At 53.0% G+C, this 17,705-nt stretch overlaps 4 protein-coding genes across 4 annotated transcripts; 3 read left to right on the top strand and 1 right to left on the bottom strand.

Moving 5' to 3' along the window:
• Window positions 1-225: 225 nt before the first annotated feature.
• On the top strand, window positions 226-1,830 carry AUEXF2481DRAFT_698772 (uncharacterized protein; the record flags this gene model as incomplete). Its single annotated transcript, XM_013486681.1, has 2 exons — window positions 226-478; window positions 538-1,830. The coding sequence occupies 2 exons, from the start codon at window positions 226-228 to the stop codon at window positions 1,692-1,694; spliced, it is 1,410 nt and encodes a 469-aa protein (XP_013342135.1). The 3' UTR covers window positions 1,695-1,830.
• A 136-nt stretch (window positions 1,831-1,966) lies between these two features.
• AUEXF2481DRAFT_6540 (uncharacterized protein) lies at window positions 1,967-8,224 on the bottom strand (the record flags this gene model as incomplete). The annotated part of the gene is made up of 1 exon (XM_013486487.1): window positions 1,967-8,224. The coding sequence occupies one exon, from the start codon at window positions 8,222-8,224 to the stop codon at window positions 1,967-1,969; it is 6,258 nt and encodes a 2,085-aa protein (XP_013341941.1).
• A 1,242-nt stretch (window positions 8,225-9,466) lies between these two features.
• Window positions 9,467-15,079, top strand: AUEXF2481DRAFT_6539 (uncharacterized protein; the record flags this gene model as incomplete). Its single annotated transcript, XM_013486486.1, has 2 exons — window positions 9,467-9,983; window positions 10,044-15,079. The coding sequence occupies 2 exons, from the start codon at window positions 9,467-9,469 to the stop codon at window positions 15,077-15,079; spliced, it is 5,553 nt and encodes a 1,850-aa protein (XP_013341940.1).
• Window positions 15,080-15,670: 591 nt separating this feature from the next.
• On the top strand, window positions 15,671-17,610 carry AUEXF2481DRAFT_81246 (uncharacterized protein). The gene is made up of 3 exons (XM_013486670.1): window positions 15,671-16,409; window positions 16,475-16,909; window positions 16,970-17,610. The coding sequence occupies exons 1-3, from the start codon at window positions 16,169-16,171 to the stop codon at window positions 17,476-17,478; spliced, it is 1,185 nt and encodes a 394-aa protein (XP_013342124.1). The 5' UTR covers window positions 15,671-16,168; the 3' UTR covers window positions 17,479-17,610.
• The last annotated feature ends 95 nt before the right edge of the window (window positions 17,611-17,705 follow it).

Below are 17,705 nucleotides of genomic sequence, written 5' to 3'. Positions count from 1 at the left end.
AGACTCCACGCTTCAGCTCCAGGAGACTTTGGAGATAAGTCGTTAAATGGTCAACCTTACTTGTTGCTTTTGACCTTTCTGGCTGGACTCTATCGTCTTCTTCCCTCGAATTATATATACTGGACGTTCCGGGTATCCGACTGAGGCTTCTGTTTGATTTCGCTTCTTGTCTTGTCTTCTTATTTGCCTTATCTTTGACAACGTTCAACTTGAATCATCATGATTATGTCGACGACCAACGGACATACCTCTGGACAGACGATTTACTTGGGTGCATTTGCTCATTGCACCGCTCTTCAGGAAGTCGAGATTTGCGAGGCCGGAGCTATTGGTGTCGATTCAGATGGCAAGATTGCATTCATCGAGCGAGACATTGGAGACATTCCAGCATATCAACTACGTGAGCGAAAGGAAGGCTGGGAGCATGCAAAATTCGTCCAAATACAAGACCAAGGTTTCTTCTTCCCTGGCTTCATAGGTGATTACGATCAATCTCTACCAAGGAAGGTACCCCTGGCTAACGCAGTTGCCCAAAAGATACACACATTCACGCTTCTCAATATCCAAACTCTGGCATCTTCGGGAAATCAACATTATTGGACTGGCTAAACACATACACTTTCCCACTGGAGTCGTCATTCACAGATCTGACAAAGGCTCGACGCATCTATGCTCGCGTCGTCAATCGCACTCTATCTCACGGCACAACAACAGCCTGTTACTATGCAACCGTGCACGTAGAAGCCACAAACCTTCTCTCCGACATATGTCTATCGAAAGGCCAACGTGCATTTGTCGGCCGCGTCTGTATGGACCAATTAAGCCCAGACTACTACCGTGACGAAAGCACCGAAGCAGCAATTGAAGCAACAGAAGCCTGCATCGCACACGTCAGCAAAATCGACCCAAAACACCACTTCATCACCCCAATAATCACGCCTCGCTTCGCACCTAGCTGTAGTGAAGGATGTCTAAGTGCTCTGGGTAAATTGGCCAAAGAAACCGGTCTTCCCATCCAAACGCATATTTCAGAAAACAAATCCGAGATTGAATTGGTGGCGGAGATGTTCCCGAGCAGTAAGTCATACACCGATGTCTATGACAAGGCTGGACTGCTCAACTCAAAGACTATTCTCGCACATGCCGTTCACTTGACACCTGAAGAGCGTGCATTGGTTCGTTCTCGTGATGCAAAGATCAGTCATTGTCCAGCTTCCAATACAGCATTGACATCTGGAGCGGCGCCTGTACGTGTTCTACTCGACGAAGGTCTCACGGTTGGTCTCGGAACAGACGTCAGTGGAGGGTACAGCCCCAGCATCTTGGAGGAGGCCCGTCAAGCTATCTTGGTGAGCAGACATGTGGCCATGGTCGATGGTGATGCCGCGAAGCTGAGCACAGAAGAAGCTCTATGGCTAGCGACGCGAGGTGGTGCCAAAGTAGTGGGCCTGGAGAATCGTGTCGGTGGCTTCGAGGTCGGCATGGATTGGGATGCCCAAATGATCAGTTTAGACGTTGTTAGCGAAGACGGCGAGCTGGAAGACGCCCAGAACAAAGGGCCCGTTGACGTGTTCATGTGGGAGAGCTGGCCAGACAGAATCAACAAGTGGTTCTACGGTGGAGATGACAGGAACACCGCAGCAGTGTGGGTAAAAGGTCGCTTGGTGCATGCAACCCCAAAGTACAGAGGTTAATGATAAGACGACTTGGTCACTACCAATAGAAGATGCTCAGATAGATAATCTTGAAAGAGCTGGAAATCCAGCGTTGGAATTTAGAACCACAATTATATACACCACCCACTAAAATTCAATACGGCATGGGTCTTGAACAACCAAATGTCCAAGGGATATAGTCCTTCTTAAAGCGTGTTTCCCCCGAAAAATCGCCAAAGAAAATAAAACAACCCTTGATATTCGTCCTCTACAAGTTTAAACAGACCCCTCTTTTGTTTGGGGTATCTCATCTATGCCGCGGGTGCGGGCTTGCTGCCATCGTCGTTAACATAACTCTCCCAGTTGGCAAGAATGTTGCCAATCTTGGGTGAGTTGGTCAGGCGGTACACATCCTCAAAGTACTCCTTGGTGATCTCGAATGGCCTGGCGGTGACGTTGGGAATGTATTTGCCAACGAGCTTGCTGGGATCGATGCTTGTCTTGTTGATCTTCTTGAGCAAGAAGGAACGGAAAGGCTTGACACCTGAACGCAGGAAGGTACTGTGGAATGGCACATCGATACCCTTGAGAGGGATAGTGGCGAAACCACGCTGGAGGTCCAGAGGCTTAGGCTTGGCCTCAGTCTGCTCCGCACATCCCTTGATGATCTCGACGAGATGGCTCTTGACGTCCTCGAGAGACATGGTCTGCATCAAAGATTGAATGTCAATCTTCTGTACCTTGAGGTAGTTGAGAACGTTGGCCAAGCAGTCCAGCGCACGCAGATCACCAGCGGCGACGTACTGCATGTTGGCGATGTTGTAGTTGACGATCTCGAGAAGCCATGTAGTGGTCTCGGCGATGTTTTCAACGACGTATTGCAGAGCCTGCTCAGTGAAGGTCTTGCCAATACGCGAAGGGTTGACAGCGCACATGGAGTAGTTTGAGCGACCGGCCTCATCACGCTCGACAGCAACTTGCATGGTCAGACCACGGTAGAACACAACCGAAACCAAACTCTCGATGGGCATGACCTCAGCCATGGCAGCGAGAGCAGAGTATTCTCCGAGAGAGTGACCTGCGAAAGTGCTGTCACGTTGCACAAGACCCTTGGAGCGCATGTCCTCGAAGGAGGCCTTCTCCATAAGGGTAAGTGCAGGCTGTGTGAATTGAGTAGCCGACAGCAGACCAGTTGGCGAGCGGTAGGTGTATGATGTGGTAGACTCGTTGACCTCCTTAAAGATCTTCTCTGACTTGATGCTTCCATCGGCGGCAACGGTCTCGAAGGTCATCGACATGTAGTTCTGGCGAATGGCCTTACCACGAGGGCCACCGAAGTGAACAGTCATCTCGTTAGGGTTGTTCTTGACAATGTTGGTGATGGCGAAACCATAGTTGTCGAGGAAGTGCTTGTCTGCTCTATCCCAGACTTCCTTGGCGACAGGACTGCTTGCGTAAAGCTCCATACCCATGCCCTGTTCTTGAGAACCTTGACCAGTGAAGACGTAGGCAGAAACAGGCTGCTCAACTTCTGCCTCACCAATAAGAACCTTGTCCTCGGTCTCCTTGTTGCGTGCCTCGACGGTAATGATCTTGCGACCAGAAACCATACCAATGTGCTGCAGGGTGACCTGGATAGTGTCGTTGGGAAGAACCATGCCAACAAGGTTGACGTGGAAGCTGCGAACGCGACCAACGTTGTTCTCGGCAGCCCAAGTCTCAACCAGACTTCTGACGGCAGCACTCGAGTACATACCGTGAGTAATGGTGCCAGGAAGGTTGGCGTACTTGGAGAAGACACGAGAAACGTGAATGGGGTTGTAATCACCCGATACCTTGGCGTAAGTCTCGTTGGATGCGGGTGCCTTGAGCTCAAGAGGGGTCTTGCCGTTCAATGGGATAGGGTTCTCGAAGTTGACAGGCTGATCAATGGCAGAACCGTGACGCTCAAGGTAGTCGATGACAGGGTTTCCGTGCGAGACACCAGCTTCGTATTCGACCGAGGCGAGTTGGATGATCTCCTTGCTAGGCAGCTCAATCTCAACCTGGCCAACAGTCTCGACAGTGCTGAAGACGTTCTCATTCTTGTAGCGCACCAAGCTTTGCAGGCGGAAAGTGATAGTCTGACCAAGAAGATCGATCTCGGTGTCCTCAAGACGGAACCATTCCTTTGACTGGAGGACTGCAACATCCTTGCTGGTGGCAAGAGTGATCTGCATAGGCTTCTCGGTCTTTCTTTGGAAAGTGTTCTCGAAGTCAGTGTAAGCACCGCGGTACAAGAACTGACTGGTGACCTCCATAACGGGCTTGCCATCACGGGTAATGGTACCGCAAACCTCGACCATCTTGCCAGAAGCCTGGTTGATCACAGCGTTGACCTCGGCAGTGGTGTCGAGGACATCGCCCTTCTTCAGAGGAGCAGCGCCAGGAATCATACGGAAGCCGTTGGAAAGGTGAACGAGCTTGAGGAGGTCACCATCGATCTTGCGAGGGAAGATAGGCTTGGTGATAGCCTTCCATCCGACAACAATGGCGAAGTCCATAGGAGCAAAGACCTCCTTACCGGGACGATCGACAAAGGCCTCGCCGGTGTTGCCGACAGCGTGAACGAAGTCATTGATGGCCTCGCTGGTAACAGTGGCTCTGCCACCATCGAAGCGAGAGGTGACAGGGGTGTCGAAGGGAACGTCAGCATCGCCGAACCAGATCTTGTAGTAGAACTCCTTGATGCGGTCGTTACGAGCATCCATGACCTCTCTGATTGGGGCGTAACCAGTCTCAGGGTGGTATGTGAACTTCAAGGGCAAAGCGACAGGCGAGTGAGTGGCGGAACGCTCCTCAATGAGCTTGACGGTAATCTCGTTGTTGGCGATAGGACCAATCTCGATAGTTTGGACGAATTTGCCACTTGAGGTAGGCTCCTTGACAGTGATAACAGTCTTGCTGGGATCGTTGGGGTAGTTGATCTCGACCATCATACCGGGAGCAGGTGCAAAAATGCGCTGCATAGGGTTGGTGTTGAATCTCTGACCTTGAACAAAAACGTCTGCAGTGAAGAAAGCGTGTCTCCATGAGTACGTCTTGCCAGCAAGCAGAGACAACCACGAGTCTGACTTGGGAAGAGCTGCACTGGGCGAGGCAGAGAGGCGGTAGATGGTCTTGTTGTTGAGCTCGGATACGGTCAAACCCTCAACATCAATCTCATCGCTGGCCTCGACGAGCTTTCCACCGAAGTACTCGACAACGGGGATCTTCGACTCATCGCCACCGTAAAAGTCTCTGAGCAGGTACTGAATGTGACCCTCGTGAACACCGTCAAGAATCTCCTTGATAGGCTCATCGACCTTGGTGGAGTACTTGACAGCCATGGGACCCTGGAGAATACAGGTTCTGCCAACATCCTCGCCAACAACAGCAGCAAGATCCTCAGACTGCCAGAGAGAGTCCTTCTTGAAGAAGAACTCGAAGCTGCCATCGAGAGCAGGCACGAATGGCACAGGCTTCTGTCCACGTCGCTGGCAGAGCTGGATGAAGTGTTGGACATCTTGAGCGTTGATAAGCTGCTTGTCGGCCTCAGGATAAGCAGCTACGAATTTCTCGACGACAGCGAAAGGCTCGTTCATCTCGGCGTAGTTCTGGACGAGCGAGCTCTTATTGGCAGCGGTGGTGAAACGCTCCTCGACACGACGGATGAAGTCGACGGTGAGTCTGGCGAGAGAGGGATCGATCCATCTCTTCTCCTTCTTCACGTACATCAACTCAACCATGCGGTGGACAACCTCGGCGTAGGTCATGTCTTCAAGGTCAACAGAGACACCGGCAGAGTTACGACCAAACCAGACCTTCTGGAAGTCATCGTTGAGCTTCTTGATGATGTGGTCGCGGTTCTTCTTGAGCTCAGGAATACGCTTGGCCTTGTCCAGAGAAAAGATCTTCTGATCCATCTCGGCCCAGAACTTGACACCGCGGGTGGCGAGCTTGTGAATGGGCTCGCCCATCTCAGAGCGAACAGTGATGACACCACCAGCCTCACCCTTGTAAGTCTTCTCCCAATCAGCATCGTCGAGACCAGGAGCATCAACGATAGCCTGCTTGGCAGCAGGAGCAGTCTTAGCCTCCTTAGCGACCATGACACGACTGCCGAAAAGAACACCATCGAAAGGCATAGGAGGATATCCGAACTTGCTTGCCCATTGACCAGTGAGGTAAGGGTAGGTATCCTCGGCAGCACCGAAACCACTTCCGGCAATGAGGACGAGGTTGGGACACTTGCGAATTCTGCCATACATCTGGAACATAGGCTGGTGGAAGTCCTCGAAAGAGTGGTGACCACCACCACGACCACCAGTCCACTGCATGATGACAGGGAAACCAGGGTTGGCCTTTGCAATGTTGATACACGACTGGATGGCCTCAACCGAACCAGGCTTGAATGCAATACGCTTGATGCCCAGAGTCTGGATGTACTCGTTGGCAACCTCGATAGAAGGAACACCAGCACCAATGGTGAGGGACTCGATCGGAACGCCGTCAGCACGCAGTCTGGCGATCATGGGGATCTGCCATGCCATAGCTTGAGGGCTGACATAAATCAGGTTAATCGAGATACCACGGCCAGCAGGAATGGACTTCTCGATCTTGGCGATGGCCTCGGTCATCTTGGCATCAGTGAAGTAGCCACCACCAGCCAGTTCGATCTCGTAACCAGCGTTCATGGTGGCAGAGACAAAGTCTGTAACGACAGTGCAAGGAGTCATACCAGCAACCATGACAGGAGGAAGACCAAGCATGCGACTCATCTTGGTGTCAACAAAGGTCTGGCCGGCTGAAGTACGGGCAAGCTTAGGGCCATGCTCCTTGACCCAGTCGACGGCGTACTTGACGGCGTGTTCGGCGTCGCGGTCGAAGATTTCCGGCTTATACCCAACTTCGACGTTGGTGCCGTCCATGGTGCCGGCAAGAATGACACGGACACCAGTTCCATCCTTGTTGCGGTTGGTGAGAACACCAAGACCGGAGATACCGCCAGGACCGAAGTCGAGAACATGGGTGGCTCTAGGGAAAACAGTTGCGGTCTCCCAGTTGACTGAGTCTTGGGTGATCATACGCACGAGATGAGGGACAATGTTGTCGGCGCTCTCCTGGCTGATATCCTTGCCAGTGTTGGTGTCGAAGAGCGGGATACCAAGATCGGAGCTGGGGATAACGATATCCTTGAGGTCCTCCTGGAGGTGGGCATCTGCCTCGGCGAGGTACTTGCTGTGGAAGGGGGCGGTAATGGGGAGGAAACGGTTGACGAAGCGGACCTTGCGGTCGGTGAAGGGGATGCGGCTTTGGTCGAGACCAGTAGGAGCCTTGACTTTGCGGAGGCGAAGGTTGAGACCGTAGAGCGACATGGGAGGACCAGTTACAACAAAGTTGCGAGCGCTGTTGACAAGTGAGATGGCAATGTGGCGGTCTTCGGGAAGATGCTGGTTGGTAGCATCAATGTGGGTCTGGACAGCCTCACGGGTGAGGTCGCGGATGGACAGCATGGGAGTGGGAGTTCCCTCGCCGCTGTCAATAGAGTCCTGGAGGGTTGAGGGAGCCAACGAGGTACGGGGGTATGCCTGCTGACTGCGCGAGCCGATCCAGAACAGAATCGAGAGGGCATCTCTTGAAGCCTTGTCGAAAGTTTCCCAACTCTTAGACGCAGCGATGGCTGCGGCAGTCACAACACCCTGGGAGTGACCGGTGGTACCGCTGAGTCTGTCGCGCACATTTCCGGGGTGTGTGCCAAGGACTCTGCAGGTCACGACAAAGTGTGCGAGCTGTGTGAGACCGATCAGGGGGAGACTGACGGGTGCTGAAACGAGGTAGTCGATGTCGGGCTGGGCGTCCTTGTTGTGCAACCAGCGCATGACATCCAGACCCTTGGGGTAGAGCTTCTCGACCTGGGGCTCTCTGGACAGCGTCTGCAAGTGTGCAGCTGCCGCAGTGATGAAGTCCTCGACAAATGAGGGGTAGGTGGTGTAGATTTCTCTCAACTCTTCGAAGTACTCCTCGATGTTGCCCTGGCCACCGAAAACGGCGTAGATGAAGGCGTTCTCGTCAGCAGCCTCGCGCAACAGAGCCGACTCATGAGACTTGATCGGCCTGCTGACGGCAGCTCTGGCGGCGTAGTACGACGAAACAGTGGCGAGCTTCTTCTCGTAGATGCCGGGCAGAGAAGCGGCGATGGCGTGGACCTCGTTTCCACGGAGGAAGGCACGCTCGAACTCGTGGAGGACAAGCTTGAGCACCTCCTCAAAGGAGCCCGGGTCATCGCCCTCGTCGCACTCGCGGGCGACAAAGCCAATGTAGCGGGCTACAAGCTCGGTGACAGATGAAGGCTCATCATCTTGAGCAAGCTCGTCTGTGGGTGTGGGAAGAGTGGCGATGAAGGCATCCTTAAGTTGCGAAGCGCTGAAGTGGAGAGCAGTGGGTATTAAAAACGAGTACTCGAGAGAGCCGTGCGAAAGGATAAGAGGGCGAGAAACAGCCTGAGAACGGGGTGTCGAGACACCGGTCTGTGAGCCGGAGCCGTACATGATGAAGAAAAGCTGTATACGTGACCGCTGGAGACAACAGCTGGTCAGCAGGAGGTTGAAAAAATGGTAGAGAAATTAATGCGGGGGTGCCGGGGGTTTGAGAGGCAACCTCGACGGCGCATTCAATTCAAAGACAAGGGCCAATTCAGAAGGCAGCGGCAATTGAGCATGATTGAGCTTACCTAGGAGTCTCACGAAGCAACGTGGCAGCGAGAAAAAGAAGGACAATTGGCCTCGTGACAAATTCGAAGCAACTAAAGTGCAGGCAACAGCTCCGCGAACAGACTAGACTCCCTCGGGGAAGAGAGTAGAGCTGGAGGGGAGTAAGGTGCAGCTGGTCTGAGTAAGGATTGAGATGCCAGACAGCAAGAGGAGGATGGGAGTGAGGAGGGCAATGGAGGGAAGGCGGCGATTCGGGTGGTGTAGGAAAGTGGCCTTTCTTTACGAGATAGCTTGAGCCCTGTCTGGCGGAGGTGAAGTTTGAGCGTGCGGCAAGTCAGACCAGGGGTGACCGGCTCTCTGCCGGTGGGCCCTTTAGCGCCGAAGTAATATGCACCTGGAACGCGTGCTTCGAAATGTTCCTCCCCAACTGTCTACCTAAATTGTTGACTCAACATGTTGAGCATGCAATGCCGGCCTCCCCGGTTATTCACAGGCTGCAGTGTAAGACTCGGGCTATCTACACGACCGCATTGCGCGCTCGAACAGGCATACGTCGGCCAAACGGACGTGGGACGCAGGGAAAAGCAACAATTAGATGAAGCCTCAAATTCCAATCTCTACCGCACTAGCTCCCGCGCTCTAAAAGTTGTGGCTTGGCACGACCGCTCACCGAATTCTAGAGGACAGCAGTCGCGACAGAAAATTGAAGAGGCCAGTCAGCAATCGTATCATTATTTGTGCCTCATCTCAACCTCTGCACGTTGGTATCAACTCCCCTCACCAGCCTCCGAGTGCGTGGTACAGCCTTACTCATCCTTCTTCTTGCTCCTCGACGCTTTCTCGGTCTATTGATCATCGAAGGTGCCCGAGCATTTCCACGCAGCTCTTGAAGCTAGCTGACCCTTCTTTCTTCTCCGCACTCTGAGAGCATTGAAGTTCTATTCCTCACTTTCATCTCCTGTCTCGTCTCGCTCCGACGCTCCGCGAGACCTCTCTCTCTCCCTCTTCCATCTTTTTTCAATCGCTCGTTCGGTTGTACATTCTTTGTAATTTGCTGTTTGCTGTTTCTCTCTCGCCATCATGCGTCCCGAGGTCGAGCAGGAGCTCGCCCACACGCTCCTTGTCGAACTTCTCGCATACCAGTTTGCCTCGCCCGTGAGATGGATTGAGACACAAGATGTCATTCTCGGCGAGAAGACCACCGAGCGTATTGTCGAAATCGGTCCCGCAGACACCCTTGGTGTTATGGCCAAGCGCACACTCGCCTCAAAGTACGAAGCCTACGATGCAGCAAGATCAGTGCAAAGACAGATTCTGTGCTACAACAAGGACGCAAAAGACATCTACTACGATGTTGACCCCGTTGAGGAGGAGGAGGCTGCTCCGGCACCCGCTGCTGCTGCCGCTGCTCCCTCCGCTGGCTCTGCAGCACCCGCCGCCGCAGCAGCACCCCCACCACCGAGTGCTGGCCCGGCAGCGTCAGTTGCAGATGCACCTGTTGGTGCCGTGGATATCTTGAGAACATTAGTAGCCCAAAAGCTGAAGAAGCCGTTGGGCGACATTCCCCTTAGCAAGGCCATCAAGGACTTGGTTGGAGGTAAGCAGACTCGGTCTCGAGCGATTCTAGTGTACAATCTCTAATCAAACTCCCTTGCAGGTAAATCAACACTCCAGAACGAAATTCTCGGTGACCTCGGAAAAGAGTTTGGCTCAACACCTGAAAAGCCAGAAGACACACCACTCGATGAGCTGGGTGCTTCTATGCAGGCCACCTTCAATGGTCAGCTCGGCAAGCAGTCTTCTTCGCTCATTGCCCGTATGGTGTCCTCCAAGATGCCTGGTGGCTTCAACATCACCGCAGTCCGCAAGCATCTCGAGACACGATGGGGTCTTGGCTCCGGTCGTCAGGATGGTGTACTCTTGCTGGCATTGACACAAGAGCCTCCTGCTCGTCTGGGTTCTGACAACGATGCTAAGGCATGGTTGGACACCGTCACAAATGCCTACGCCACCCAAGCCGGAATCAGCCTTGCCGCGCCCACCGCTGCTGGTGGTGACGGTGCTGGTGCAGGCGGTATGATGATGGATCCCGCCGCGATCGATGCCCTCACCAAGGACCAGAAGGCCTTGTTCAAGCAACAACTCGAGCTCTTCGCACGTTACCTCAAGATGGACTTGCGCGCCGGCGACAAGGCCGCTGTTACCGCTGCCTCCAACAACACTGCTCTCCAGGCCCAGCTTGACCTGTGGAATGCCGAACACGGTGACTTCTACGCTGCTGGTATCGAGCCCTCATTCAGCCCCCTCAAGGCCCGTGTCTACGACTCGTCATGGAACTGGGCTCGTCAGGACGCACTCAGCATGTACTACGACATTATCTTCGGCCGCTTGACCGCTGTTGACCGCGAGATTGTCAGCCGCTGTATCCAGATCATGAACCGCTCTAACCCCAAGCTTCTCGACTTCATGCAGTACCACATCGACCACTGCCCTACCGAGCGCGGTGAGACTTACGAGCTCGCCAAGGCTCTCGGCCAGCAGCTCATCGACAACTGCAAGGATGTCCTCGACGTCGCCCCTGTCTACAAGGATGTCAATGTCCCCACCGCCCCTCAACTCACCATTGACGCTCGTGGTAACATGAACTACGAGGAGGCACCCAGACAAGCTGTTCGCAAGCTTGAACACTACGTCCGCGAGATGGCTGAAGGTGGCAAGATCTCTGAGTACGGAAACAGGACCAAGGTTCAGAACGACCTCCAGCGCGTCTACAAGCTCATTCGCCAGCAACACAAGCTCACCAAGTCATCGCAACTGCAAATCAAGCAGCTTTACAGCAACATCATCCGTTCGCTGTCGATGAACGAGGGCCAGATTATGCCTACCGACAACGGTAAGAAGGGCCGCAAGGGTCGCGCCAACGGTCAGCTAAAGGCCGGCAAGGTTGAGACCATTCCCTTCTTGCACTTGAAGCGAAAGGAAGAGCACGGATGGGAGTACAGCAAGAAGCTCACCGGTGTCTACCTCGAGGGTCTTGAGGATGCTGCCAAGTCTGGTGTCACTTTCCAGGGCAAGCACGCTCTCATGACCGGTGCTGGTGCTGGTTCTATCGGTGCTGAGGTCCTCCAGGGCCTGATCAGTGGCGGTGCCAAGGTTGTTGTCACTACCAGTCGCTTCTCTCGTGAAGTCACCGAGTACTACCAGTCCATGTACACCCGCTACGGTGCCAAGGGCTCTCAGCTCATCGTTGTGCCTTTCAACCAAGGAAGTCAGCAAGATGTCAATGCTCTCGTCGACTACATCTACGACGAGAAGAAGGGTCTCGGATGGGACCTTGATTACATCGTTCCTTTCGCTGCCATTCCCGAGAACGGTCGCGAAATTGACAATATTGACTCTAAGTCTGAGCTCGCTCACAGAATCATGTTGACCAACTTGCTCAGAATGCTTGGCGGTGTCAAGGCCCAGAAGGCCGAGCGCGGCTTCGAGACTCGCCCTGCCCAAGTCATCCTTCCTCTCTCTCCCAACCACGGTACCTTCGGTAACGATGGTCTCTACTCCGAGTCCAAGCTTGCTCTCGAGACTCTGTTCAACAGATGGCACTCTGAGAGCTGGGGCTCCTACCTTACCATTTGCGGTGCTGTGATTGGCTGGACTCGTGGTACTGGTCTCATGGGTGGTAACAACATTGTTGCTGAGGGTGTCGAGAAGACTGGCGCTCGTACTTTCTCCCAGCAAGAGATGGCTTTCAATATCTTGGGTCTTATGGGACCTGCCATTGTCGACCTCTGCCAAGAGGAACCTGTCTTCGCTGATCTCAACGGTGGTCTTCAATTCCTGCCCAACCTTAAGGAGCTGATGACCAAGCTTCGCAAGGACGTCACTGAGACCAGCGAGATTCGCCAGGCAGTCACTCGTGAGACTTCAGTCGAGAACAAGATCGTTCACGGTGAGAGCCACGAAGCCCTCTACAAGAAGGTCACTGTCCAGCCTCGCGCCAACTTGAAGTTCGACTTCCCCAATGTTCCTGATTGGGAGTCTGAGGTTAAGCCCCTCAACGACAACCTCAAGGGCATGGTCGATCTTGAGAAGGTCGTCGTCGTCACCGGTTTCTCCGAGGTCGGTCCTTGGGGTAACTCCAGAACTCGTTGGGAGATGGAAGCCTATGGCGAATTCTCTCTCGAGGGTTGTGTTGAGATGGCCTGGATTATGGGTCTGATCAAGAACCACAACGGCCCTCTCAAGGGCAAGAGCTACGCTGGTTGGGTTGACGCCAAGACTGGTGAGCCCATCGATGACAAGGACGTCAAGTCCAAGTTCGAGAAGCACATTCTTGACCACTCCGGTATTCGTCTTATCGAGCCTGAGCTCTTCAACGGTTACGATCCCAACAAGAAGCAACTTCTGCAGGAGATTCAGATCCAGGAGGACCTTGACCCCTTCGAGACCTCCAAGGAGACTGCCGAGGAGTTCAGCCGCCAGCATGGCGAGAACGTTGAGATCTTCGAGATCCCCGAGTCTGGTGAATACCAGGTTAGACTGAGAAAGGGTGCTACCCTCCTCATTCCCAAGGCTCTCAGATTCGACCGTCTTGTTGCTGGTCAGATTCCTACTGGTTGGGACGCCCGCAAGTACGGTGTTCCCGAGGACATCATCGGTCAGGTCGACCCTGTCACTCTCTACGTGCTCGTCTGTACCGCAGAGGCTCTCTTGTCCTCTGGTATTACCGATCCCTACGAGTTCTACAAGTACGTTCATATCTCGGAGGTTGGTAACTGTATCGGATCCGGTATCGGTGGTACCACCGCTCTCCGTGGCATGTACAAGGATCGCTTCCTGGATAAACCTCTCCAGAAGGATATTCTTCAAGAGTCTTTCATCAACACCATGTCTGCTTGGGTCAACATGTTGTTGATGTCCTCCACTGGTCCCATCAAGACCCCTGTCGGTGCTTGCGCTACTGCTGTCGAGTCTATCGATATTGGTTACGATACCATTGTTGAGGGTAAGGCCAGAATGTGCTTCGTCGGTGGTTTCGATGACTTCCAAGAGGAGGGCTCGTACGAGTTTGCCAACATGAAGGCTACCAGCAACGCCGAGGATGAGTTTGCACACGGCCGTACTCCCAAGGAGATGTCGAGACCTACCACCACTACCAGAAATGGCTTCATGGAGTCTCAAGGCTGTGGTATGCAGGTCATCATGGACGCCAGACTTGCGCTTGACATGGGTGTTCCGATCTACGGTGTCCTTGGCTTCACTGCTACTGCCACCGACAAGATTGGTCGCTCCGTTCCCGCTCCTGGCAAGGGTGTCTTGACAACTGCTCGTGAGGATACCTCCAAGTTCGCCTCGCCTCTCCTTGACATCAAGTACCGCAAGAGACAAATGGACGCTCGCAGAAAGAACATCAAGACTTGGCAAGAGTCTGAGCTTATGTATCTGCAAGAGGAAGTTGCCGCTATGCAAGCCGAGAACTCAGAGTTCGACGCAGCTGAGTACATGGAGGACAGAGCCCAGTTCATCGAGCGCGAAGCTAAGCGTCAAGAGAAGGATGCCTTGTACAGTCTCGGCAACAACTTCTGGAAGCAGGACCCTCGCATCGCTCCTCTTCGTGGCGCACTTGCTACTTGGGGTCTTACCATCGATGATCTGGATGTCGCTTCTTTCCACGGTACCTCTACTGTGGCCAACGACAAGAACGAGTCCGATGTCATCTGCCAACAGATGGAGCACCTCGGCCGTAAGAAGGGCAATGCCCTTCTCGGTATCTTCCAGAAGTACCTGACTGGTCACCCCAAGGGTGCCGCCGGTGCATGGATGTTCAACGGCTGTCTGCAGGTTCTCAACTCTGGCATTGTCCCTGGTAACCGCAACGCCGATAACGTGGACAAGATCATGGAGAAGTTCGATTACATCGTCTACCCCAGCAGAACCATCCAGACCGATGGTGTCAAGGCCTTCTCGGTCACCTCCTTCGGCTTCGGTCAGAAGGGTGCTCAGGCTATTGGTATCCACCCCAAGTACCTGTTTGCCACTCTTGACCAGGCAGAGTTCCAGTCTTACAAGACCAAGGTCGAGGCCAGACAAAAGAAGGCTTACCGCTACTTCCACGACGGTCTCATCAACAACACCATGTTCCGTGCCAAGGACAAGTCTCCTTACGAGGACGACCAGATGAACACCGTCTTCTTGAACCCCAGCGCTCGTGTGTCGCAGGATAAGAAGACTGCTCAGCTCACATTCTCTGCCACACCCGAGAAGCCTGCTCGTGATGCCAACACCACTCAGATGGTCGAGTCACTGCTTAAGATCAACTCCACTGGCAACAGCAGCCCTGGTGTCGATGTTGAGACCATTGACGCTGTTAACATCGAGAACGAGACCTTCCTCGAGCGCAACTTCACTCAGCAAGAGATCGACTACTGCCGCAAGGCTCCCAACCCCCAGGCCAGCTTCACTGGCAAGTGGTCCGCCAAGGAGGCAGTCTTCAAGAGCTTCAAGGTCGCCTCGCGCGGTGCCGGAGCCCCTCTCAAGGACATTGAGATTGTGAACGATGAGAGCGGTGCTCCCACTGTTGTCCTCCACGGCGATGCCAAGGCTGCCGCCGAACAGAAGGGCATCAAGAACACCACTGTCAGCATCAGCCACAGTGATGCTCAGGTCATTGCCGTTGCCATTTCTTCGCAGTAGATGGAATCTCAGGATCAGGTTCTCGATAAACAGCACTATAAAGGGTGTATGAAGGGGAGGCGCATGACACAATACCACATTTTGTAATTAGGCACAGGAGTTTTGCTTGACATCTGGGTATCTTGAGTTCACGAGTAAATTCTCAGCTTTTCCCAATCTATACTGTACCGTACTGTAACAATAGCTACTACACTTTACTAAATATTCTATATCATCTGACGTAGTTTGCATAATCGATAAGAAGCTGTTGCCATCCAAGACATCAAGGTGGTTCGACCACGGAACACGATTAGCCTATCTCTGGTGGCACAGTAACATGCAGGCCCCATCATCTTCAACAATGCCATGTGCCGTTTTCAACCAAAAATCCTTCTCAACCACGACATTGTTGATTATGATGTTGAGGAGGGGTTTCTCAAAGACGTGCATGATGCAGAGAGCTGAGCTGTCATTCTGCAGCTATCACGCGTTTCTGCATGTCAACTGTAGGGGTACGTTCAACGGCGCTTGTAGAGAGACAACCCTGGCACTTGGGATTGTATGTGTCTCGCTCAACCATTATGTTCCCAAGACTGGCGAGGCAAACTGTTCTCACTGCTTTCTTGACGAGCTCCATAGCTTTCGAGACATTGGACTTGAGAGCCAAAAGGTTGCGTCGGGGAGCTCGAGAATGGATGCTGGTTGTTTCAGTCGGAGATAACGGTGTTTCGTATGCGGCTGCTTAGGGAGGCTGGCAAGTGCTTTTGGAGATCTGCACTACGTCAGACCAGCCACGCGCTTGCTGCGTGTGCCATGATCTGAATTATCACTTTCACGCGACTTGCGGGCCATTGATGACGGTGGACCTCACATTTGGGTATGGGGAGATTAGATGCCTCGAAGAGATGAGAGCGACTCACAATGTAAGTCCGCGATTGGAGTTGCAGGACCGAGGACGAGGTGACGCCTTCCTGCTCAAGTCAGTTCAAGAAAGGTAGGAAAAACAAGGCAGGGCACAAGAAGATTCGCGTGAAGTTACGTACATGGGCATTTCCTCTGCCCATCATTCCTTCCCCTTACACCTCTCCCTACACGAATACATAAGCGACAATGACGGCTAGAATAGACGCGGGCGAACCTTTTCTCAAACACCTCAACGTCAGCAAAACACCTTTTATCTTCCTCACAGCCGAGACGGACGACTTTGACGAAGAGACCATTGCTGCATGGCAGGGAGAAGGCTTTGTCACGACATATATCCCGTATGGCGATGGAGGGCGAGAATACGTGGATAGGATGCATGCAGCTCCAGACCAGGTGGTGGGATTGAACGATCAGTACGCCATAGTAGGTTCGTTTTCTTTTCTTCCAACATGACTTCAGCATCGGTCCAGTCCTAATCAATCGTCATTGCAGCATTCGGCGATGCTGCGAGTACTTGCCTTGAAGCCTACGTAAAATCTACACCACGTCTAGCCGCCCTAGTCGCATACTATCCCTCCCGTATCCCGGACCCGCAACAAACGCGATATCCCATGCACACCACCGTACTCGTCCATCTCACAGGCAATGAGATGAAAGTTATCCGAACGCCAGAAGTGCTGGGTATACAGGGCAAGAAGAGAATCATCACAAAGAGAATAGGAGATGGATTAGGTTTGGGTGGAGAGTTGAAGTTGAGCTTCCAGGCATACAAGTATCCAAATGTAGAATCTGGGTTTGCAGAAAGCGATCTCGATGAATTCGACGCTGCTGCTGCTGGTGTCGCTTGGAGTAGAAGTCTGGGGGTTGTAAGGAAGGCTTTACGCCTGGCCTCTGACATCGAGAGAGTAAGAGACGAGCATCTAGAGAGTATGTTTTTTTCCTCTTCTCTCAGGAGAAGATATTGCTGACAGGGAGAACCTTAAACAGACACACGAAAAGGCAACATACAAAAAGCCCTCTCCATCACAAGCTCCAACCCAGCAATCCTCCACACACCCACCCTAACCGGCGGCTTCCACCCCGAAGACATCTCCGACTTTTACACCGAATTCTTCCAACCCTGCCCCTCCTCTCTAAACGCAAAACTCCTTTCCCGCACAGTCGGCGTAGATCGCGTAATCGACGAACTCTCTCTCTCCTTCAACCACAACAAAGTAATCCCCTGGTTACTCCCTGGTATCCCTGCCACCAATCGACGTATAGAAGTAGTGGTGGTAAGCATTGTGTGTATCAAAGCTGGGAAATTGGAGACGGAAAAGTTGTATTGGGATCAGGCTAGTGTGTTGATGCAGGTGGGATTGTTGGATCCGAAAGTTGTGCCTGAGAAGTTCAAGGAGAAGGGGGTAAAGCAGTTGCCCGTCATTGGGGCTGAAAGTGCGAGAGCGGCTGTTAGAGAAGGGAGTAGAAGGATTAATGAGTTGATTGAGGATTGGTGAGAGTTTTGATGTCTAAATGAAGCTACGGCTTTCGATGTCTTGTAATGTGTTGTAGATAGACTATGCTTAGACATGATGTATCCTTGAATGCCTACACGGTCATGCCCGTACTGGTGATCGCCAACTCTGTTCAGTCCCAGACAGAATCACTACAACGTCTGCCACGGCCTTGCCCTCTTCTCTATCTTTCCTGTTCTCTCCTCCTGCTGAGCGTAGTCACAACCGTG

This window comes from Aureobasidium subglaciale, assembly GCF_000721755.1.
Source record: "Aureobasidium subglaciale EXF-2481 unplaced genomic scaffold scaffold_16, whole genome shotgun sequence".
In the NCBI taxonomy this organism is placed as follows: Eukaryota; Fungi; Ascomycota; class Dothideomycetes; order Dothideales; family Saccotheciaceae; genus Aureobasidium; species Aureobasidium subglaciale.
Note: the sequence above shows the minus strand (reverse complement) of the source record. Positions and strands in the feature narration are given on the sequence as shown.

Coding starts and splice junctions, on each gene's coding strand:
- AUEXF2481DRAFT_81246 (XM_013486670.1), top strand. CDS start 16,169: ATGACGGCTAGAATAGACGCGGGCGAACCTTTTCTCAAACACCTCAAC. Junction 16,410..16,474: donor CGATCAGTACGCCATAGTAG/GTTCGTTTTCTT, acceptor TCGTCATTGCAG/CATTCGGCGATGCTGCGAGT. Junction 16,910..16,969: donor AAGAGACGAGCATCTAGAGA/GTATGTTTTTTT, acceptor AACCTTAAACAG/ACACACGAAAAGGCAACATA.